General features: G+C 42.5%; 3 protein-coding genes across 3 annotated transcripts; all 3 read right to left on the reverse strand.

Moving 5' to 3' along the window:
• Nucleotides 1-77: 77 nt before the first annotated feature.
• pdpr (pyruvate dehydrogenase phosphatase regulatory subunit) lies at nt 78-19,337 on the reverse strand. Its single transcript, XM_080428385.1, has 17 exons — nt 19,218-19,337; nt 16,729-17,011; nt 15,576-15,709; nt 13,984-14,065; nt 13,300-13,463; nt 12,635-12,756; nt 11,762-11,879; nt 11,501-11,650; nt 5,359-5,551; nt 4,702-4,826; nt 3,940-4,095; nt 3,361-3,494; nt 2,788-2,936; nt 2,386-2,498; nt 1,791-1,975; nt 1,341-1,523; nt 78-547 (listed from the first exon to the last, which is right to left on the reverse strand). Exons 2-17 carry the CDS (start codon nt 16,998-17,000, stop codon nt 140-142), a joined length of 2,688 nt encoding a protein of 895 aa, XP_080284511.1. The 5' UTR covers nt 17,001-17,011; nt 19,218-19,337; the 3' UTR covers nt 78-139.
• LOC308080510 (phospholipid phosphatase 1-like) lies at nt 7,196-8,014 on the reverse strand (the record flags this gene model as incomplete). Its single annotated transcript, XM_080422406.1, has 1 exon — nt 7,196-8,014. The coding sequence occupies one exon, from the start codon at nt 8,012-8,014 to the stop codon at nt 7,196-7,198; it is 819 nt and encodes a 272-aa protein (XP_080278532.1).
• LOC308085255 (phospholipid phosphatase 1-like) lies at nt 9,021-9,854 on the reverse strand (the record flags this gene model as incomplete). The annotated part of the gene is made up of 1 exon (XM_080428333.1): nt 9,021-9,854. The coding sequence occupies one exon, from the start codon at nt 9,852-9,854 to the stop codon at nt 9,021-9,023; it is 834 nt and encodes a 277-aa protein (XP_080284459.1).
• Nucleotides 19,338-19,972: the final 635 nt, after the last annotated feature.

Below are 19,972 nucleotides of genomic sequence, written 5' to 3' on the forward strand. Positions count from 1 at the left end.
CAGATCTACAAGCTCATAGCGCGGCACTCGGTGCCGCGCTATGAGCTTGTAGATCTGCTATTTTTGAATAGCCCAAAGAAATCTAAAATGACACAGATGCGAACCCAGGCCTTAATTCGCTGCAGAATGCCCCTCCTCCTCATTTCCCCTGGAAGTTGCTGAGCTCCAGATCATCCTTGCGGCGTTTCTGCTGGGCGAACATCGAGCTGAAGGGATAGAGCTTGGCCTTCGCCGGGTACCGCTGGCCCGCTATGTCCACCTCGTATTCCCCGCGGTTGATAAAATCGGGCGTGATCGGCGTGGGGATCCCGTCGGGGCCCGGCGGCAGCGATATGAAGCCCAGGCACACGTGGCGCTCCAGGGTGTAGCTGTAGGCGCTGCTGGTGGTGTTGCCGGCCAGCTCGCCGTTGCGGTAGATGGGCTCGCCCCACCAGGGCCACAGGTCCAGCTCCGTGTCGTGGTCCTCCAGCACCATCATGGCGAAGCGGCGGAACACCCCGTTCTGCCGCTGCTGCATCAGGGCCTCGCGGCCCACGAAGTCCGTGTCCTGATTGGAGGAAGATGGAGAGATGTAAAGACAGCGCAGTGGTGGAAAAAGTACTCAAATGTTTTACTTAAGTAAACGTATCAATACTGCAATGTAGAAGTACTCTGTTACAAGTAAAAGACCGGGATTAAAAATGTACTTGAGTAAAAGTACAAAAGTATTGGTATCAAAACACGTTGTGAGCTTGTAGATCGGCTATTTTCAAATAGCCTAGGTATAAAATAGGGCTAAAGTGGTTAATGTATGTTTTATAATGTAATAATTTCTATCTGAAAAGTAACTAAAGTTTTCAAATAATTGTAGTGGTGTAAAAGTACAATATTTGCCTCTGAGATGTAGTGGAGTAGAAGTAAAAGTATTGGAAATTGGAAATACTCAAGTAAAGTACAAATACCTCAAAAATGTACTTAAGTACAGTACTTAAGTAAATGTACTTAATTACTTTCCACCACTGAAGACAGGATGGATGGAGGAACAGCGGTTCACAATCAGCTCATTCACAACACCTAACTATAAAATCTAATGGTATTCTTTTTTTAAGCAGAAGCAGTGAAATCCTTTTTACCCACTTGAATCCTATAAACTTAGTTGACCGGGGTCCCAAAGGGCTCTACTGTATATTAGGCCCGCTCCTTTTCCCCCTCAATATAAAAGATAGTCTAATTTACTACAAACTAGCTATTACAAACTATAAAAAAGAATTGGAGGTTCAAATATTACTTGAACCTCACATACTGTGACTTTTGCCTCAGATACATGACCTATATAACCAGTATCAGAGTTTTGGACAGACCGTGTCAAACTTGACCCTGAACTCTCGTCCACACTCCAGCGGGGTGGTGAAGGCGTCCAGGTCTTGGCCCCAAAAGGCGAAGAACCTCTCGATGCGGAGGCTCCGCAGGGCGTAGTAACCAGAGTTACGGATGCCATACTTCTGTCCCACAGACATCACCTCGTTGTACACGTGTAGGGCGTACTGATGGGAGCATGCAAAGACAGCGATACAGTGATACGAGTGTACAAGATCTACACGGCACAGACAAACAGAGTTGGAGAGAGAGATGGGCATAGATAAGATGAAGAGACAGACGGGTAGACAAGAGATGGAGAGAGAGGGATAGATTGAGAGAAACGGAAAGAAAGAGGAGGAAGACGAAAGAGCTAGAGAGAATAATATTAACACGCTCTGGGGACATTAAGAAATACTGTATGAGTCGTGTCCAGTGTTATGCGAGTGACCCACCTCTATGGGAATGTAGAGCATGAAGCCAGGTTCTCCTGTATGAGTCATGCTCATCACTCTGATGCCGTTAGCATAGCCCACGCTCATCTCCTTACAGAACATGGAGGGGAAGTGGTCGGGAGTCATGGAGACGTAGGACAGCTCAGCCAGTACGTCCATGGCACGGGGACCAATCAGATTTAGTGCTACAGAGTGGAGAGGGTTTTTTAGAAGAGTACTGTTAGTTTGTGCTGTACAAGTAGTAATGCTGGTTTATAGGGGTGTGCCAATATATCGTCCCGAGATATATCGCGATACGTTTTCGTGACGATATGTATCGTTTTGGAAGAAAAAAAAGTGTTTAAAAAAAAAAAGATGTTTTCTTTTTTTCATTATCTTTTTTTTTTGCAATAATAAAAAAAAAAAATCTAATATATATATATATATATATATATATATTTCCCCTCCATATATTTTCATAATAAAAAAGTGTCATATATCGTATCGTATTGATCCATGATCGGCACACCCGACTGGTTTATGCTCTACTAGTAACACGAGCAACGTTGGTTTTGTGCTTATGTGTGCTTCAGTATAAACAACGTTTTGTGCTAACCGGTATACTTCCAGCTAACGTCCTCTAGGTGGAGCTGTGGGTCGTTGGGCATGTGTCGTTTGATCCAGGACCAACAGTGGACCTGCTGGTCTGTTGGAGAGATGATGAAGAAACTGCCGAAGAAAAAATTAAACAAGACAAGATGAAGGTTCGGAAAAAAAACACAAAAGACTCTACGGCCCCTGAAAAAGTTGCAACAGAAGAACCATTTGTTTTGGGGTGTAAAAAGCATTGTAAAAAGCATTATTTTACACTTTGGCTATTCAAAAATAGCAGATATACAAGCTCATAGCGCGGCACCGAGTGCCGCGCTATGAGCTTGTAGATCTGCTATTTTTGAAAAATCGTGAAAATGTGTGCAAATCTTTGAATATATATTGTTTAAAGCGAACATTTTCGGACCTGTTCTTGCTGACCCGGACTACGCTGCAGTCATTCTCGTAGCCTCCCCTCTCGTTGAGCATGCCTGTGTGAACGATGTGTCCCACAGGGACGTCGAGGTCATTGGAGCAGAGGTGCTGCAACAGTTCCAGTGCCTGGTCTCCTGTGGACTTGAGACACAAAAACGGGGACAGAGAATGAGGACCACAATGCTAGCAGCGGCATCAGACTTCACTTAGCTTTCAAACAAAGACAAATCTTCATCCTAGCAGCGGCCAAATTCTTTTACATTCACTTCCCCATCAGTTGCAAAAAGTAACTACAAAAAGTAACTACAAAAGTGCACTCCTTGTAGCGCAGATCTCCACCAGGCTGGGTTGCCTGCACACAACAGAGGCCCCTCAACATGCGACTGCAATTTGGGTGTGATTGGATGTTGTGTTTATGATATATGGCGTTTTATGTAAGAAATCAAACCCTGTCATGCACCGAAAATCGCAGATCTACAAGTGCACAACACGTGGTGGTACCGACACCGGCGTGCAACTAAGTATAGATCATTGCTTACTGTTGGAAGAACAAGCGTTCACTCACAGTCAGTTCAAACTTAGTGAAGGAGGACATGTCGATGACACACACAGCCTCCTTGCAGCACTTCACCTCTGCCCCCACAATGTCAAACCAGTCGGGCTTGTAGAAAGTCTTACTCTGGTCCAAGGACAGCAGATCTAAAATCACACACGTCGTCCACACACAAACAGTACACGCACACACCCAAAAAAATGAAGTCTGTGCTTTCGGGACAGCCGGTCTTAAAAGATGCTTTCTGCCATTGTCATGCAATTCTATCAGGTTTTGAACGTGGTAGACAGGAGAAACGTTAAGGAAAATGGTGACATCCCAGTTACAGTCCTGTTTAGGGTATGCTATGTACATGAACTGTTCCTAGTTAAGCTACGTTTGGCGTTTTCAGCACCCTCTGTTACAAATGATTAATATACATTCAGTAAGACAGCCTAAAATTTCACATACAAAAGTGTCTGTCTGGTGGATACATTTCTTGAATCTGATGGTCATTTTATGTAAGATTATTATGCTAAGATAATTTCTACACACAAAACGAGTGAATAAGGCCCAACAATGTCTATAACCCTCCTCTTGTAATCTGTGTACCTTTTCCAGCGGGGACAAAGTACTTGGCCCTCTCAAAGCCATGTTTCTCCATCCAGCGAGCCCCTTGTGTGTCCAACCTGTCGTACAGGGGACTGGTCCTCAACTGACGACCCGTCTGGAAGTCCCAGCGAGGAACCTTCAGCTCATACAGCAGGGCTGGGCGAAGGCAAGACAGACACAGGAAGAGAAGTAGAGGCAGTCAAAGACACGGACTGTACCACGCTGTAAACATGGTGTATACATACACCATGTATATACAAATAAAGATATGTAATCTGTATTTGTCTTTTTAGATAGAGATAGATAGAAAACAAAATAAATATAAATGTACATGAATAAAGAGAAATGACATGTTTTATTATGAGTATGACTTCCAATATTAACCCATTAAGACCTGGAACGCATCTGTGTCATTTTTTCATTTGAGCTAAAAAAGCATTATTTTACACTTTGGCTATTCAAAAATAGCAGATATACAAGCTCATAGCGCGGCACTCGGTGCCGCACTATGAGCTTGTAGATCTGCTATTTTAGAAAAATCGTGAAAATGTGTGCAAATTTTATTGTTTAAAGCGAACATTTTTAACTATTCTTTGCTTCTGGGGGTCCCTGGAACAAAATATTTTGAGATGGGGGTCGGCGGCCAAAATACATATAATTTTGGAGGTCCTTGACATGACAAAGTTTGAAAACCACTGATATAGAAACATACGTTCTGCACTGTCTTGCAGCAGAAGACAAAAAGGAAGTGTGTTCACTCACGCATGACCTCCATGACCCGGTGCCTGAGGAAGGTGCGACTGCTCTGCAGGTTCCCGAAGCGCTTGATGTCCAGGGGCCACACGTTGGCTGTAGGGTAACCATAGGTCATCCACTCTGCCAGGTACCTGGACAAAAATAACAGTTGTACCATTTTCCGAGTACACTAAGTATTTATACACAGTATAAGTATTTACTGTGTAATGATGACTGTGATGACTAATACTTTGTCTTCTTTCCTTACTTCTTTTTTTCTTCTTTAGGGTTATATGTTTTTTTTATATTATTACTTGAAGTTTAACATTTACCTTTATTGGTTTTAACACAGCGAATATTTTTTACTTTTTTTGTCCCTTATTTCAACATACACAGGTTTGGCTATCCATTTTAGTGCCAATTGGTGGATACTATGGGGGAAATCAGTGTGAACTAAACTGTGTTAACACTGGTCATAAAATTAAAACACTACGGTATGTTAGAAGGATATTTACAATGTTTTGTATGAAGTATTTTTATGACAATACTCTCATATAATGAAAACAAAATATTGTCACAGTGTCGTCTCTGGACTCTGACTGGAAGCATGCTTGGTCATAACAAGACAAAGAAAAAAAAACTAAGCAAAAGCCAGAGAGAACAAAGAAACCCATTCATTCTCACTTTCCAGCTCCACCAGCGAAGGCCAGGCCAGAGGAGTTCATCCCAGCCAGGACATAGTAGCCATGGATGCCTGGCGTCTCGCCCATCAGACAGCGCATGTCTGGGGTGAACGACTCGGGACAGTTGACGAGCTGGTGAATCTCTGCCGTCTCCAGACTGGGCATCCTCCTCAGCAAAGCACTCAGCATGGGCTCTGCAGGACACACACACTGTTTTTTTACACATACAGTACATGCTGACTTGAGACATTATGGTCATTTGCCTCATGACACTCAGGCTACACATCATCTTATTTTCATGGTGATGGCACTAGGGATGCAGCGGTTCAAAGCTATGGTTATGGTTCAAAAGCTAATTTTGTGGGTCACGGTTTCAGTTCAGTTTTGGTATTGAAAATATTCTGGTTTTATATATTTTTTAAATTCTCCACACACATTCCAGTACTTTCTGCCTTTTATTATTCTAAAGGGAAAAAACTAACCTTATGTCACCGACTTTAATTACTTCCAAAGCAAAAAAAAAATGAACCTTGTCACAAACTTCACACAGAGTGTGCAAAACATCACTTTAAGGTTTAAAGTTTTGTTTACGGCTTAAGAGACCTTAAGAGTCCCTATAGTATATTGTCCCTTTTAAAGCTATTAAATATCAACTTTTAACCTCCTGCTACAAGTGGGAAGGACAACATCATAATGTAGGCTTCACTCTGCACAGTGTTCTCCCCTCATCGGGTCAGCGGGATCTGGGCTATTGGTCGGCAGGGATTCCCATTCCCAGGGATTTCATTACATACATTGTGTTTGTGTCTCAGTGTGCAGTAGTGTTTGTCTTTTGGAAAAATCTCTTTAAAAATAAAAAAGTTTAAATAAACAGTTAGTGTTTATTTAACCTGGAGGTACAGAGGTGCAGTATGGGTAGTGTACCATGGTTTGCAACGCCCGCCAGCTTGAATCAGGTCTACCAAGTGTAGAGACTAGTGAGGTGCTCATTCATCCACTGCTATTTACAGCACACTTTCGGTGGCAGAGGCGCACCCAGTTTTTTTGACGTTTTACTATGTTTTTGAGCGGTGTAGCCGCTCCTATAAGTGGGTTTGGGACCGTCGTGAAAAGACCAGTCGTGAAAATGTGTCTTTCCCTGTACTGTGATTGGCTGACTCTATTCACACCCTTTTCGCTGTACCGTGATTGGCTGACTCTATTCAGACCCTTTGCTTTGATTGGCTAGCGAGACGCATGATGAAATTAATAACCTATAAATAGCACCACGCACAAATAAGTAATTTTTTTGAAGTGCGTGGTGCTATTTATAGGTTATTAATTTCATCATGCGTCTCGCTAGCCATATATGGGACCGATCCGACTTCAAACCCTGCGAATGTATCGCTGAGGATCCGACGAAGTGATGAACGAAGTGGGAAGTCAGTCGGATCAGCGGATCTCCAAAAAATATTTATAAAACTCCATATATGGGTTTCCTGATGTACACTGATGTACCCTGATGTCATCAATAATATATAGTACTGATGTCATAGTCTAGCCATATTTTGGCATAACTGACACAGAACTTCAAATATGGGCATAAAAGGGACAGACAGACACAGACATCTCCATATATGGGCATAAATTGGACAGACAGGTACAACGGGTACTTTGACAACAGGTACAACGGGTATTGCATAACCGGGTGGGGCATGCATCGTTCCAGAGTAAAGTCGTGTCCAAACTAGTATCAGAGGTAGCGTCCAAACCTTGGAATTGAAATCAGAAGAATGTCAATATCGGCTGTGCGGAGCCAGCCTTAGCTTTAACACTGGGCCTAATAGACATATTTGCCATCAGACAATATTATGAAGGGTTGCATCGGGGATGTCGACCTCCTTCTGTGGTTCCACACGGTTCTTGAAGAAGTCAGATACAAAAAAGACCACCAGAATGGCCATAAGAGCACCCTGTAGCAGTCCGATCGCCACATCGCTCGAGTGATGTTTATAATCAGACACCCTGGACAGTCCTGTGTACACTGACGCAGCAATCAGGAAAAACTGAACAGTTGGTCGAAGGAGCCTGGCCCATGCAGACTGCAGTCTTGCCTGAAGGTACAAAGCCAAGAACAGCATGCAGTACATGGACAAAGAGGAGTGTCCCGAGTAAAAGGATAACCTGCTCTCATGGACCATTCTGGCGTTACCAGTACAAGTGTAGTCTTCGACGTACCTCCCTGCTGTGCAGTCGATAAGGTTCCAGTCCGGTTTGCATACATCCAGGAAATGCGGTCTGAGACGACCAATAGAATACTTGGCTATGTCAGTCAGAGACTGGCTCATTGCAGCACCAAAGAGGAAAGTACCAACAGCTTTGTAAACACAGGCGACATAGCAGTTGCTGACAGAGGACTTGGATTTGACGCGTTTCAGGTAAACTGAAAGGCACTCCCCAAAGATCATACAGCCAATAGGCAGGCCTAAGCCCACCATAGTAAGCACTGTGGAGGTGATTGTGCTGTCGTGGAAAGGGTACTTGATGCTGTCATCGTTGCAGAAAAAGCCCCTCTGGTAGGGTTGGATCTTACCCAGGCTAAACACCAACAGAGGCAGACCCCCTAGAATCAGACATGCCAGGCTCAGCAGAATGAAGGGGATCCCTTTCGCAAACATCCCTCTCTCAAACATTGTTTGCCGTTGTCTTCTCTTGTCCAGTCTCTTCTTGTTTCCCTTACTGTATATTCCTTCTGCTCTCTCCCTTAATAATGACAATAATACAAGATGCTCCTCAGTACGTCGTTGCCAGTCGTCTTATGCGCCAAACACCAATATGAGCAGTGAGATCTAATCAATATTGTTGCAGTAAAATAGTCTTTTTCACAGAGGCGGGCACGCAGATATGCCCATATATGGACTGGACATATCCAACGTCTGCGCAAATCGACATATCTATGCCCATATATGAACTGGACATAGCCAACGTCAGCGCAAATCGACATATCTATGCCCATATATGAACTGGACATACCAACGTCAGCGCAAATCGGCAAATATGCCCATATATGGACTAGGCAAGTGGGCATATTTGTCTCTCTCATCTTTCCCAGGCTTTTTCCCCCCCATTGTTTAATATCAATGAATAACGCAAATGCAGATTTAACACTGGACCCAATAGGCATACCGGTATTTGCATTCAGACAACATTACAAAACTCATCCATTAAATCATAGCAGTGCAATGAACTTACAATTAAAAGGACAAAGAAGGTTTTCCTTCCCCTTAGTGCTTCAACCCTTTTAGTGGGCACATGCAATAACGTCTTCAGACTGGCTCAGCAGGTACAGGATACAGGATTCCTGTCCATCCAAAACCTTTAACCCCTGCATACTTGTCAAGTCATCTCAGGACAGGTGAGGACTTGAAGGGTTGATCAGGCACTTACAGTACATGTATGGACCACTTCACCTCCTGATGAAGACTTGGTAAGTCTGTACCTATGCACCCATTTAAATCCTATTTGTGAAAAAGGTTAACATTCTTTTTCTAGTTTTTTTTAATTTATTTTTTACAGACATTCATCCTCTAGCTTATGTGGATTTTAAAGCAAGAATATGAAGCACATTTACATCACATACTCCATAGCCAATGCTCTGTGTCCATTCAAAATATATGACAGAGGCTAGTTTCCATTTGTGGGGGTCTCCTGAGGGGTTGTATCGGGGTTGTCGACCTCCATCTGTGGTTTCACACGTTTTTTGAAAAAGTCCGATACAAAAAAGACCACCATAAGGGCCATAAGAGCACCCTGTAGCAGTCCGATCACCACGTCGCTCGAGTGATGTTTATAATCAGACACCCTGGACAGTCCCGTGTACACTGACGCGGCGATCAGGAAAAACTGAATAGTAGGTCGAAGGAGCCTGGCCCATGCAGACTGCAGTCTTGCCTGAAGGTACAGAGCCAAGAACAGCATGCAGTACATGGAGAAAGACGAGTGTCCTGAGTAAAAGGATAACCTGCCCTCTTTGACCATTCTGGCGTTTCCAGAACAAGTGTAGTCTTCAACGTACCTCCCTGCCGTACAGTCGATAAGGTTCCAGTCCGGTTTGCATACATCCAGGAAATGCGGTCTGAGACGGCCAGTGGAATACTTGGCTATGTCGGTCAGAGACTGGGTCATTGCGGCACCAAAGAGGAAAGCACCAACAGCTTTGTAAACACAGGCGACATAGCAGTTTCTGAAAGAGGACTCGGATGTGATGCGTTTCAGGTAAACTGAAAGGCACTCCCCAAAGATCATACAGGCAATAGGCAGGGTGAAGGACATTGTGTAAAGCACCGTGGAGGTGATTGTGCTGTCGTGGAAAGGGTACTTGATGCTGTCATCGTTACAGAAAAAGCCCCTCTGGTAGGGGTAGATCTTACCCAGGTTAAACACGGCCAGAGGCAGACCCCCTAGAATTAGACATGCCATGTCCAGCAGAATAAAGGGGATCCCTTTCGCCTCAAACATGTTTTTGCTCTCTTGTCCGCTCCTTTATATTTGTTCTGCTTAAGAAAAATGAAGTATATTGTAAGAGATGAATAAAGCAGATGGAAGAAAATGTTCACCGTTGCAGTTTGGCACACAATTGCAGAGTGGACGACTTGCCTGGACATCTAATGACAAGCGTCAGAGAGAAATAGGTTTTCTCACGTGCAGATATATATGTACTGGACATGCCCATGTCAGCACAAATCGACAAATATGCCTATATATGGACTGAACATGCTCAACACCTGCGCACATCGGCAAATATGCCAATACATGGACTGGACATGCTCGATGTCAGCGCGTGGGCAGTGTTGCCAGATTCTGGGAGAGAAACAAGCAACCAGGTCTAGGAAAACAAGGCCAAAAGAAGCGACTATGGGCCGCATGAGCACTTTAAAAATATACATCAGCTATTTGAAAATAGCAGATCTACAAGCTCGCAACGCGTTGCGATGCAACGCGTTGTGAGCTTGTAGATCTGCTATTTTCAAATAAAACCTTGGGGAAAATTATAATAAGCAGACCTGGCAACATTGCACGTGGGGTGGGCTGGAGAGGGACGGAGGGAGACTATTTCACCCACGTAATAACCCAGCAAGCCAATGCTGGGTAGTGGGTACCGAAACCCGAACACGCAATGCCGGGAAAGCTCATAAAGTGGTGTGAATCGTCTATCATGACTCCTGGTACTTTGGACCCTACTCAGGTAATCACCAGTTCTCCTACATGACTTTAACACACATTCTATTCATATTAAAGGTAGGGTATTAAAGTGATATTTGATAAACAGAAAATAGTAATACATTGTCAGGTAGGTGACAACATTTCAGCCAATCAGGAGAAAGTACCCATTTATCAGCTTAGTTTTTTATAGTGTTACAGTTCCAATTTTGTCTGCTAATTTCTTTGTGTCATCACTTCTCAATTTCACTTGTTTAATCTGTATCCTGTCTGAGTTCTCTATCCTGATTGGATAAAATTGGTATCCTGACCTGAAAATGCATTCTCTGTTTAATAAAGAGCTGGAGAGACATGGAGACTCCTGTTACTGAACAAGCACTCTATAGCAATGAGTACCATCAGAATATAGAGCTATTTAACACTTATGTTGACCAAAGAAAATCACTTACCCTACCTTTAAGTGGTGAGCTTTGTTGTCTATGTACAATATTCTACAGGTATCAGGCAAACAATGCCTGTTAAGTAAATATTAAACGAGGGGAAACATAATCATTTAAGAGGCGGTGTCCACAGAAAGCTTGGATATCATGTCCAGAGAGCTCGCTGGGCAACGGGCATATACTGATGACATCAGCAATCTCCATATTTGGACATAATACGGACATGGACTGACAGATACGTCAGGTCGTAAATGAACGGGTTGTCAGACACAGCCAGGAGGATCAAATGTGACAGTGATGAGCGTTTCTCCTCTTCAAAAGTTTAACTATTTTTGTTTGAAAAATGCTCCACCAGAAATACGGTACAGAGCGCTGAAACAATGCTTGGCATTGGGAAGAGGAGCGCTCCAGCGGGTCTTAACAATAGAAATGTATGGCAGAAAGGCACAAGAATTTCTGTGGACACAGCCCCTAATGCCGTGTTTCATGGCCCCCGGCCCATACCAAAGTGGTCCCAGTCTTCCTGCTGGTTCTGGACATCCTGCTGGTTGCGTCCCTCTGTGAAAATGGGTTTGGGGTTCTTCTCAAAGCCCCCAGACAGCAGGCCACCTTGCCACGGCCTGGCGTAGATCCTACCGTCCATATCCATCACAGCTGTCGAGAGAAAATGATCGAAAAGATGAAATCTTTGAAAATCAAGTTGCCATCTGTCTTCCCGTTTCATGGCTGAAATGAATCTTTTGAGGTGCATTTGTTGTGCGAGACCTGGCGTGTTGAGCGGTAGGGGTGTCTGGAGTGGTTTGGTGAGCAGGTAGAAATGTTCACAGCCGTGCAGAGGAACCGAGACCTTCACCTCGCTGGCCTGGCCCAGTTCATAAGCCCACTGTAAAGTGCACACACACACACACACACACACACACACACACACACACAAATACACACACGTTAGAGTATCACTGGATCACAAACTAGAAAGAAATATAGAAGCAGAAAAAGAGGAATAGAGTGATGGTGAAGGAGTGAGAAATAGAAACAGAAATGAGGAGGAGCGAGAGAGAGAGAAAGCATGAATGAAAACATTTTCTCTTCAATACACCATAGTCGTATAGTCACGGTAGTCTTCAAGTAAGCACACACAGAGCCACACTGATAGCATGGCACCTTGATTATTATAACATGCATAGCCCTCTACAGTATTATCCACCTATCTGGCCAGCCACCCTTCTATCCTTCCACCTACTACCATCAAGATCTCTCAAGTCATCTGGGAAAGGTCTGCTTTCTGTCCCTAAAACCAAATATAAACGTGGGGAAGCAGCATTTAGCTTGTATGCACCACATATCTGGAACAAACTCCCAGAAAACTGCAGGTCTGCTGCTACTCTTGTTTCTTTTAAAACACAAATAAAGACCTTTCTAAAGACCTAGTTCTTTTGTTTCATGCATCCTTTTGTCATTGTATAATTGCGTTTCCTTTGCTTGATGTTCTGTGTAAAGCACATTGAAATGCCTTGTTGAAATGTGCTATAAATAAAACAAATTTTGAAAACAAATTTATTCTCGAAAAGAGCATTGAGGTTTACCCTAATTTGTAATGCTGTCGAGATTACACACACAACTAAATGAATATTTGTTCACCTGTCCGGCACAGTTGACAAAGTATTCACACTCAATGGCTCCTCTGTCTGTCTCCACTGCTGTGACATGTCCCCTGTCCACCAAGACCTGTTGGACACTGGTTCTCTCCAAGAACTGGACGCCTAGAGCCAGAATGGGAGGAAGTTCATAAGCACTGCCCCTTACACCTAAAATGTGTTTTTGAATGACTCGACCAACTCTTATCATAGCAAACTGAATATGGATATATTTATATTCAATTAATCTTCAATTCTATAAAGTGACTATAATTCGAATTACTTCTAAGCAATTAAGTCATGTTCTTCAATATGACAAAATAAAACGTTTTATTAAAATGTCATTATATTTTCAACAGTGTAAAAGAAAATAATTTAGTCTCTTTTGCTTTGACTTTAGCCTGTGAAATTAGCCAGTCTGTTTTGAATATAATAAGAAATATTAGAAAACAAGGATGACATTGTTGAATTGTGTCATAAAAAAATGTAGTGGAAACATTAGACAAATGGAATGTTGATTGATTTCATTTTTGGGTCATAGTACTACTTTTAGCACTGCATCCCCCAGCAATAAGTTCGATTGTGATACTCATTTAAAATGTAAGTGTGATTAGTCACAATGAATCGAGCTAATTTAATTCCGATTCATATTCTAGTGGGAATACCAACCTTGTTTAGCAGCAGCGACAGCCAAGGCGTGGTTGATGTCAGGTGGGGAGACCACTGCGTCTCCAGGGAGGTGTAGTGCACCCACCAGGTCATGGATGTTAACCAGAGGGTGGAGTTTAGCCACCTCTTTAGGCTTAATGACGCTACAGCTGATTCCCATTACCCTGCAGAATTAAAGAACCACATGGAGAGAAAGAGAGAGAGAGACACACAGAGATAAAGAGAGTGAGAGAGAGGGAGTGTGAAAGACAGGGGGGAAAAGACTGAAATCCAGTCCACAGGCAGGCAGCATGGAAAAAGTGACTTATATCAACCAGCACCACCAGTAAACCATGTACTGTATGTAACACAGTGACAAATACATGTATGCAAAGACTTAAAAGCAACAGCACTTTACTTCCATGACTGGACATTGATATTACCTTTCAGTGTTTAGCTATCTAGCAATACACGAGACACAATAAAGGAGAAAGTACTCCTGGGCTCTCCATCTCTCTGTTGCTATTGTATTTTCAGTAACATGACTATATCTCAGCCCAACAGCTGTTCATTATCAAAATAAATAATGAATAATCACATTGTGGGTCAATCTGAATATTTTGTCAGAAACACTTCCTGCTGGAAACCGTAGTGAAACTTCAAATTCAACTACGTGTAGTGAAACTACTAGATGAGAAAGCGTACTTGAGTCTGGATGCCAGCCTCTTCAGAGACAGGAAACGGTCCTGATTCTGAGCCAAACACAAGGAGCCTGTCCTCACATAACCTGAAATACACACACACACACACACACACACACACACACACACACACACACACACACACACACACACACACACACACACACACACACACACACACACACACACACACACACACACACACACACACACACACACACAGTGTAATAGGAGTCTAAAGTTATCACTCCTCACATTGGACACCAAGTAACGTGAATGCTATGTACAGTACCTAGCTTATTTGGTACAGGGCCTGAAATTCATGATACTTAGACACCCTCTGCTTCAACCACTTGGCAACATCAGGGATGTTCATGTGTGTGGACGCTTGTGCCAACAGACCAGCGTGTACTCCCGCAGCTGTCACTTAGTTTCAGCCTGCTTTCATTCTCTGCTATACCTAAAGTACGTACAGTATAACTACAGTGTCTCACTTTACTAATGTTGTTTATTATGAAGATTATACCTACTTTATGATTGGTATTACAGTCACAGGCTACAAGCTATTTTTGTTTTGGGAGCGTTTCAATTAATGACGATTTGATTTTCCAACTTGCATCGTTCCCAACAGGCACCAGTCTAGTCTTACAATACAAACATTACATTCATATTTCAAGAATATTCCAATGACGAATATGTTGGTGTGATTCATGAGGCTACAACAGTTTTCCCCTCAATGGAAAACCTGCAATGGTGCTGTGCTGTTAGTATTTGATGTTGTATTCCTTTGCAATAGCCACTTGCTGCGTGCATATGAAAGACACAAGTTTACAGCTGAACTCACAGAAGAAATGGTGATCATTCCAATTATTGTTGAATGTCTGACCTTCTAAGTCAACTACGGCCCCTTCGTGGGCCAGATTTGGCTAGCGGGCCGCCACATTGACACCCCTGTCCTACACACACTACTCCTTGGAAAGTCAGAATACACAAGGGACAAAGATGCAAAGTTCATAATGATAATATGAAAAAGAGAATTTGCAATTCACAGAAACAGAGAACAAGGCAGACAAACAAATAAGCATAGCCAGCACCCACCCTTACATGCCTCTGGTTCATTTGCAGGCAGAAAGAAACCTGCCCACTTTATACCACAAAGGGGGCAAAGCCAGGTTCAGATAACAACGAAAACCATGCTAAACCTGCGACCTTTATGGCGTGGTCAGTGTGTTAGGCAATAGGCTCATGTTCCAAGGATTATGGGTTCGAATCCCACGGCGGGTATATTTTGTTATCCAAAGCATTTTCCAACAGATGTTAGAGTCAGGTTAAGGTTAGGTATTATTTACATTAGGATTAAGGTAAGGTAAAGCAATTTAATTATGCACAATACCCACAATTCTGTGCTGAAATTCAGGCCCTGCACAATTCATGTTGTACTGTGTGTATTGTTGTATTGAACTGAACTGAACTGAACTGAACTGAACTGAATCAACCTAAAAGCGAATCAAACTGCTTTGAATTCAGACCGAGATAGAATTGAGTTATAAAGTGAATTAGACTGAAACGGTGAAAACAGAAGTGAACTGAACGTACCCGTCTTGACTCCCGTCTCTTCCTCCAGCTGTTGGTATAGGGTGTTGGAGTAGTCAGCCATGCGACACTCAATGGAGATGGGCTTGGCCACGCTGACCATGCCAGCACACAGACGCGTGGTTCCTGCTCCGAGTCTGACCACCAAATACAAAGTATTACTTTAATACAAGAGACATTAATCTCAACCAAAGAAAATAGAGAATAGGGCTGGGCTAATAGGTATTCTCCAAAGACAGATGTGCAGTGCAGTATGTCGAAAGCGTTCTTTCATTGAAAATTTTAGCATTGTGCAAATTCAAAATGACATAATGTATTGACGATTACTGATGCATCTGCCTACGTAAAGGAGATCTTTGGGCTGTTTACCAGTAACCAGTCCTTTTAACCACTTGAACCCCAGCATGCCTATTCTAGGGGGAACATTTGCCAAAAATAGCAGATCTACAAGCTCACAACGTGTCGCAACGGAACATGTTGTAGATCTTGCTATTTTTGCAAAGAGATTTGGTGTGGTGCGGTCCAAGTACAGTTGTAAATCAGGTCCGTTTCACTAAGAACAGAGGGTTTGGTTACATTTAAAAGTGTTTTAAAATTATAAACAGAATATAATCTACAATGTTGTTGTTTGAAGTGGTGACTGAGGTTTAATACAACCCATGTTTCACAAGGCAAGCTCACACTGTCTCTCTTGTATTTGGAGCGAGCTCCACCTATGTTCAACTTAATAGATGGCTGTAGCTACCTAGGAGCCTTGGCAGGGTGGCAACATAAAGCATAAAGGAAAGTGGAAAAACCCACCTATATTGGTAAGGTACTATGAACTGGAACAGTAATAAATAAATAAATAAAGACTGATTTTCACTAGCAATAAACTACCCCCAGCCCTCCCCCCTTGGTTGACTCATAGGATTCTTTTTGTCTATGCATGTTCACGGGATGCATAGACCACATCAATCAAAACATTCTGGTTCAATGTGGCCTGGAGACCTGTGTTGCATATTGTTCCTCCGTTCTACCCTCAGCTTCGTCACTCTCCTATCTAAATAAAGCAAAAGAGCAGCCTGCAAAAGAATCATATACAAGAAATCCTATTGGAGAACTCATTTGCCCAGCACCAATTCCCACTAATGTCTATCACAGATCGACTACTCACCTGCCCTGCTCGAGCAGCACTATCTCCGTCCAACCCAGCTTGGCCAGGTGGTAGGCCACAGACGTCCCCACGATGCCCCCTCCACAGATCACCACACGGGCCTGGCTGGGCAGGGGCAGAGGCTGGGAGTCTCTGGTGGCAGAGCTGTTGACCAGGCATCGACGGGAGCTCCAGAGGGACGAGCGCCCGCCGCAGCAGCTTACGTTGGACAGCAGCAGCTGGGGGAGCAGGGCAGGGGACAAGGCCCCAGTGCCCCGCACACAGCTGTGCATAGCTGTGCCTCCTGGAACATCATATTCATATTCATCAGTCATCCTTTTTGCTGAGTTGACATTATGTTTGCATATCATTCTGAGGCACTTGTTGCTCACAAAAAAAGCAGTGCAGGAAACAAACATTTCATGTGCACTGGCCTGAATGGCTAATGGACTGAAAAATTCAAAATCTAATTAGGAACATTGAGGAACCGGAAGCGGTTCCATCACATTTGGAACCGTTTCCGGAACCAGTTTTATCACACTGTCAGAGCCGGTAAGTGGACTTCACGTCTGATATACAATTACAATACCAGTGGTTCTCAACTTCTCAATTGTTTTCATTTCAAGAACCGCCATAACTCTCAGAGTCACAGACCTGTAAGGGAACATTTGGAACCCCCCATAGGAATCGTTTAAGGGAACCGTTAAGGAATCGTACCGTTAAGAGGGAATCGTTAAGGATCCGGAATCGTTAAAATCGTAAAGGATCCCATCCCTAAATCTAATAGCATTTGGCTGTTGGTGGCTAGTGTTAATTGCCCAGCCGGCAGCACAGAGTACATTAGGTTTAACACTGCATATAAAAGTGAGACATTGACAGAGACAAAACAGAGGGGTCGTGTTCTCTACAGCTCAACCCTTGAGCTGTAGAGAACACGACCCCTCTGAACCTCAAGGTGAGAGTTGGCTACAGTATATCCTCTGCTGTACAAGAGAGCTGCACCTTTAAAGTTGAAATTGCTTTGAAATTAAAGTTGAGTATTCATTAAATAAGTAAGTTGGGCACAATGTCATGGCAAGATGATTCTGAGCCACCCCTGCCCTTTCCATACTTTATTTGCTAAACACTAGACTACCGGTATGTAGAAAAGAAAATCTATAATACATTCTCCGGAATCTGTATCCAACTCAAAATATCCCAGCCACAAAATAATTCCAACACACATTTTAGTCAGGTCAGTGCTGCTGACTGACACCTTATATTATCATTATTATATTATTATTAAGTTATTATTATTAGACAAGAAGAGATCAAAACAATAACAAAAGATGCCAAATAAATGGAATAGAGAAATGAAACTAGTGACTTGTGGCTCCACACTACGAGATTAGAGTAGAAAGAGCCCTGAAGGTGACTTCATGTTCGTGTGTCTTGTTTACAGAATAGAACCACGTCAATCTACAGCGCTGCCACAATGTAGCATCGAAATTGGTGACCAAGTGATAACAGAGGTGGATTAGGCTCAACGTTTTATTGCGCTCATGATATTAATAACCTTTCTATAGGGAACGATAATGAACTGGCCTTCGTTGTTTGGCACGACATCTAGCCCTGAAACATGACTGTCATATCATGACAGTCATGGATGACTTTGCACTGTCTCCCCTTTTGGCCCGTACATCTACACAAACGTTCAGATGTCAAATATAAAGTGCTTACCCCATGGCCACGGATGTTACAATACTGTACGGGCCCGCAGAAGTACCCGTATCTTCAGTATTGTTCAATAAAAAAGCATTTTAATCCGATCGGTGGCCATTTTCTTTGTATTTTATAAATGCTTTTTATTGAACAATACGGAAGATACGTGTACTGTTCTGAGGGCACGTACATAATTGTAACATCCATGGCCATGGGGTAAGCCCTTTATATTTGAAATATGAACGTTTATGTAGATGTAAATGGAGAACGTGCAAACACCGGGTTGAAGTTCATCCATGACTGTCATGGTATGACAGTTATGTTTCAGGGGCAGGGCTAGCACGATATCAACATTACATGATATTATATAATCCCAAGTAAACATGGTACCTACCGTACAGTTATACGAGTATCGCTTCAAATGAATGATGACAAAATCATATCTATATTTTAAACATGAATGAAGATCACTGCATTTTCAGAGTAATGTGTGACATGAATACACACCAACACAGGGAACTATATTAGTCACAGTGTTACGCGTTAATGGTTAGCTAGCTAGCGGGTATTTACTGACAACAATGTCAATTGTTAACAATGTCTATTTCCAGCTAAACTGGCCTGGGCATAAATGAATGGCCGTTTAGTTGCATAATGTAAAGTTGTCTGACAGGCATCACCTCCAACTTGCTTTATAATAACAGTTAGCATTAGCCAAGACACCGCTAATGTTAGTGCACTTTCACGTTAGTTGACATTGACACTGCATGCAGGCATTTGTTCATTCTGTGTAACACCAGACAACTCACCTAGAACGTTCCACACAGATGATAGTATTATTATGTGAGGTTATTATGATAATAAGAATGTTGAGTCCAATGACAGATAAGGATCAACTGCTGTCTGTTTACAACCACGGTCACTTCCGCTTCCGCTCTGGATGTTTCAAAAATAAAAGCTCTGGAGTGGTGAGTGACGTGAAGACCTTGATTGAGTTGTTTGTGTTTCGCTCTGTTTTTTTTCTCTTCACGTTTTCAAATGTAATTTTTTTTTAAATTCCTTACAAAATTGCAAATCTACAAGCTCACATCGCAGGGCTGAAGTGGTTAATGTGTGTTTTGTAATAATAATCAAAATCTACAAAGTAACTAAAGTTTTCAAATAATTTGATAGGAGTAATTAAGTATATTTGCCTCTGAAATGTAGTGGAGTTGAAGTAAAAGTATAGACATTTGGAAATACTCCAGTACAGTAAAAAATACCTACATTTTTTACATAAGTACAGTACTTGAGTAATTGTACTTAGTTACTTTACACCACTGGGGTGGGTGTGTACATACATACTAGATAGATAGATATAAAATATATATATATATATATATATATTTAAAATAAGTTTGGACACACCTACCATTCAGTGGTTCTTCATTTGTAGGCTATTATTTTCTACACACATCCAAACAATGAAAGAACATTATATAGAATGATGCAAACAAAAGACGGTTGAACGAACAAGAATATGTTATCAAAGTATATTAAGATAAATAAAAGTGAAAGTTTCTGA

Source organism: Gymnoscopelus braueri (assembly GCF_963280865.1).
Source record: "Gymnoscopelus braueri genome assembly, chromosome: 1".
In the NCBI taxonomy this organism is placed as follows: Eukaryota; Metazoa; Chordata; class Actinopteri; order Myctophiformes; family Myctophidae; genus Gymnoscopelus; species Gymnoscopelus braueri.

Bases quoted from the DNA above. Each gene is read 5' to 3' on its own strand.
- pdpr (XM_080428385.1), bottom strand. From the start codon at position 17,000: ATGCACAGCTGTGTGCGGGGCACTGGGGCCTTGTCCCCTGCCCTGCTC. The intron at 13,464-13,983 runs GTACGCTTTCTC...TTAATTCTGCAG, and splicing joins AGGCTGGCATCCAGACTCAA to GGTAATGGGAATCAGCTGTA. The intron at 11,880-12,634 runs GTGAACAAATAT...TGCACTTTACAG, and splicing joins TTGTCAACTGTGCCGGACAG to TGGGCTTATGAACTGGGCCA.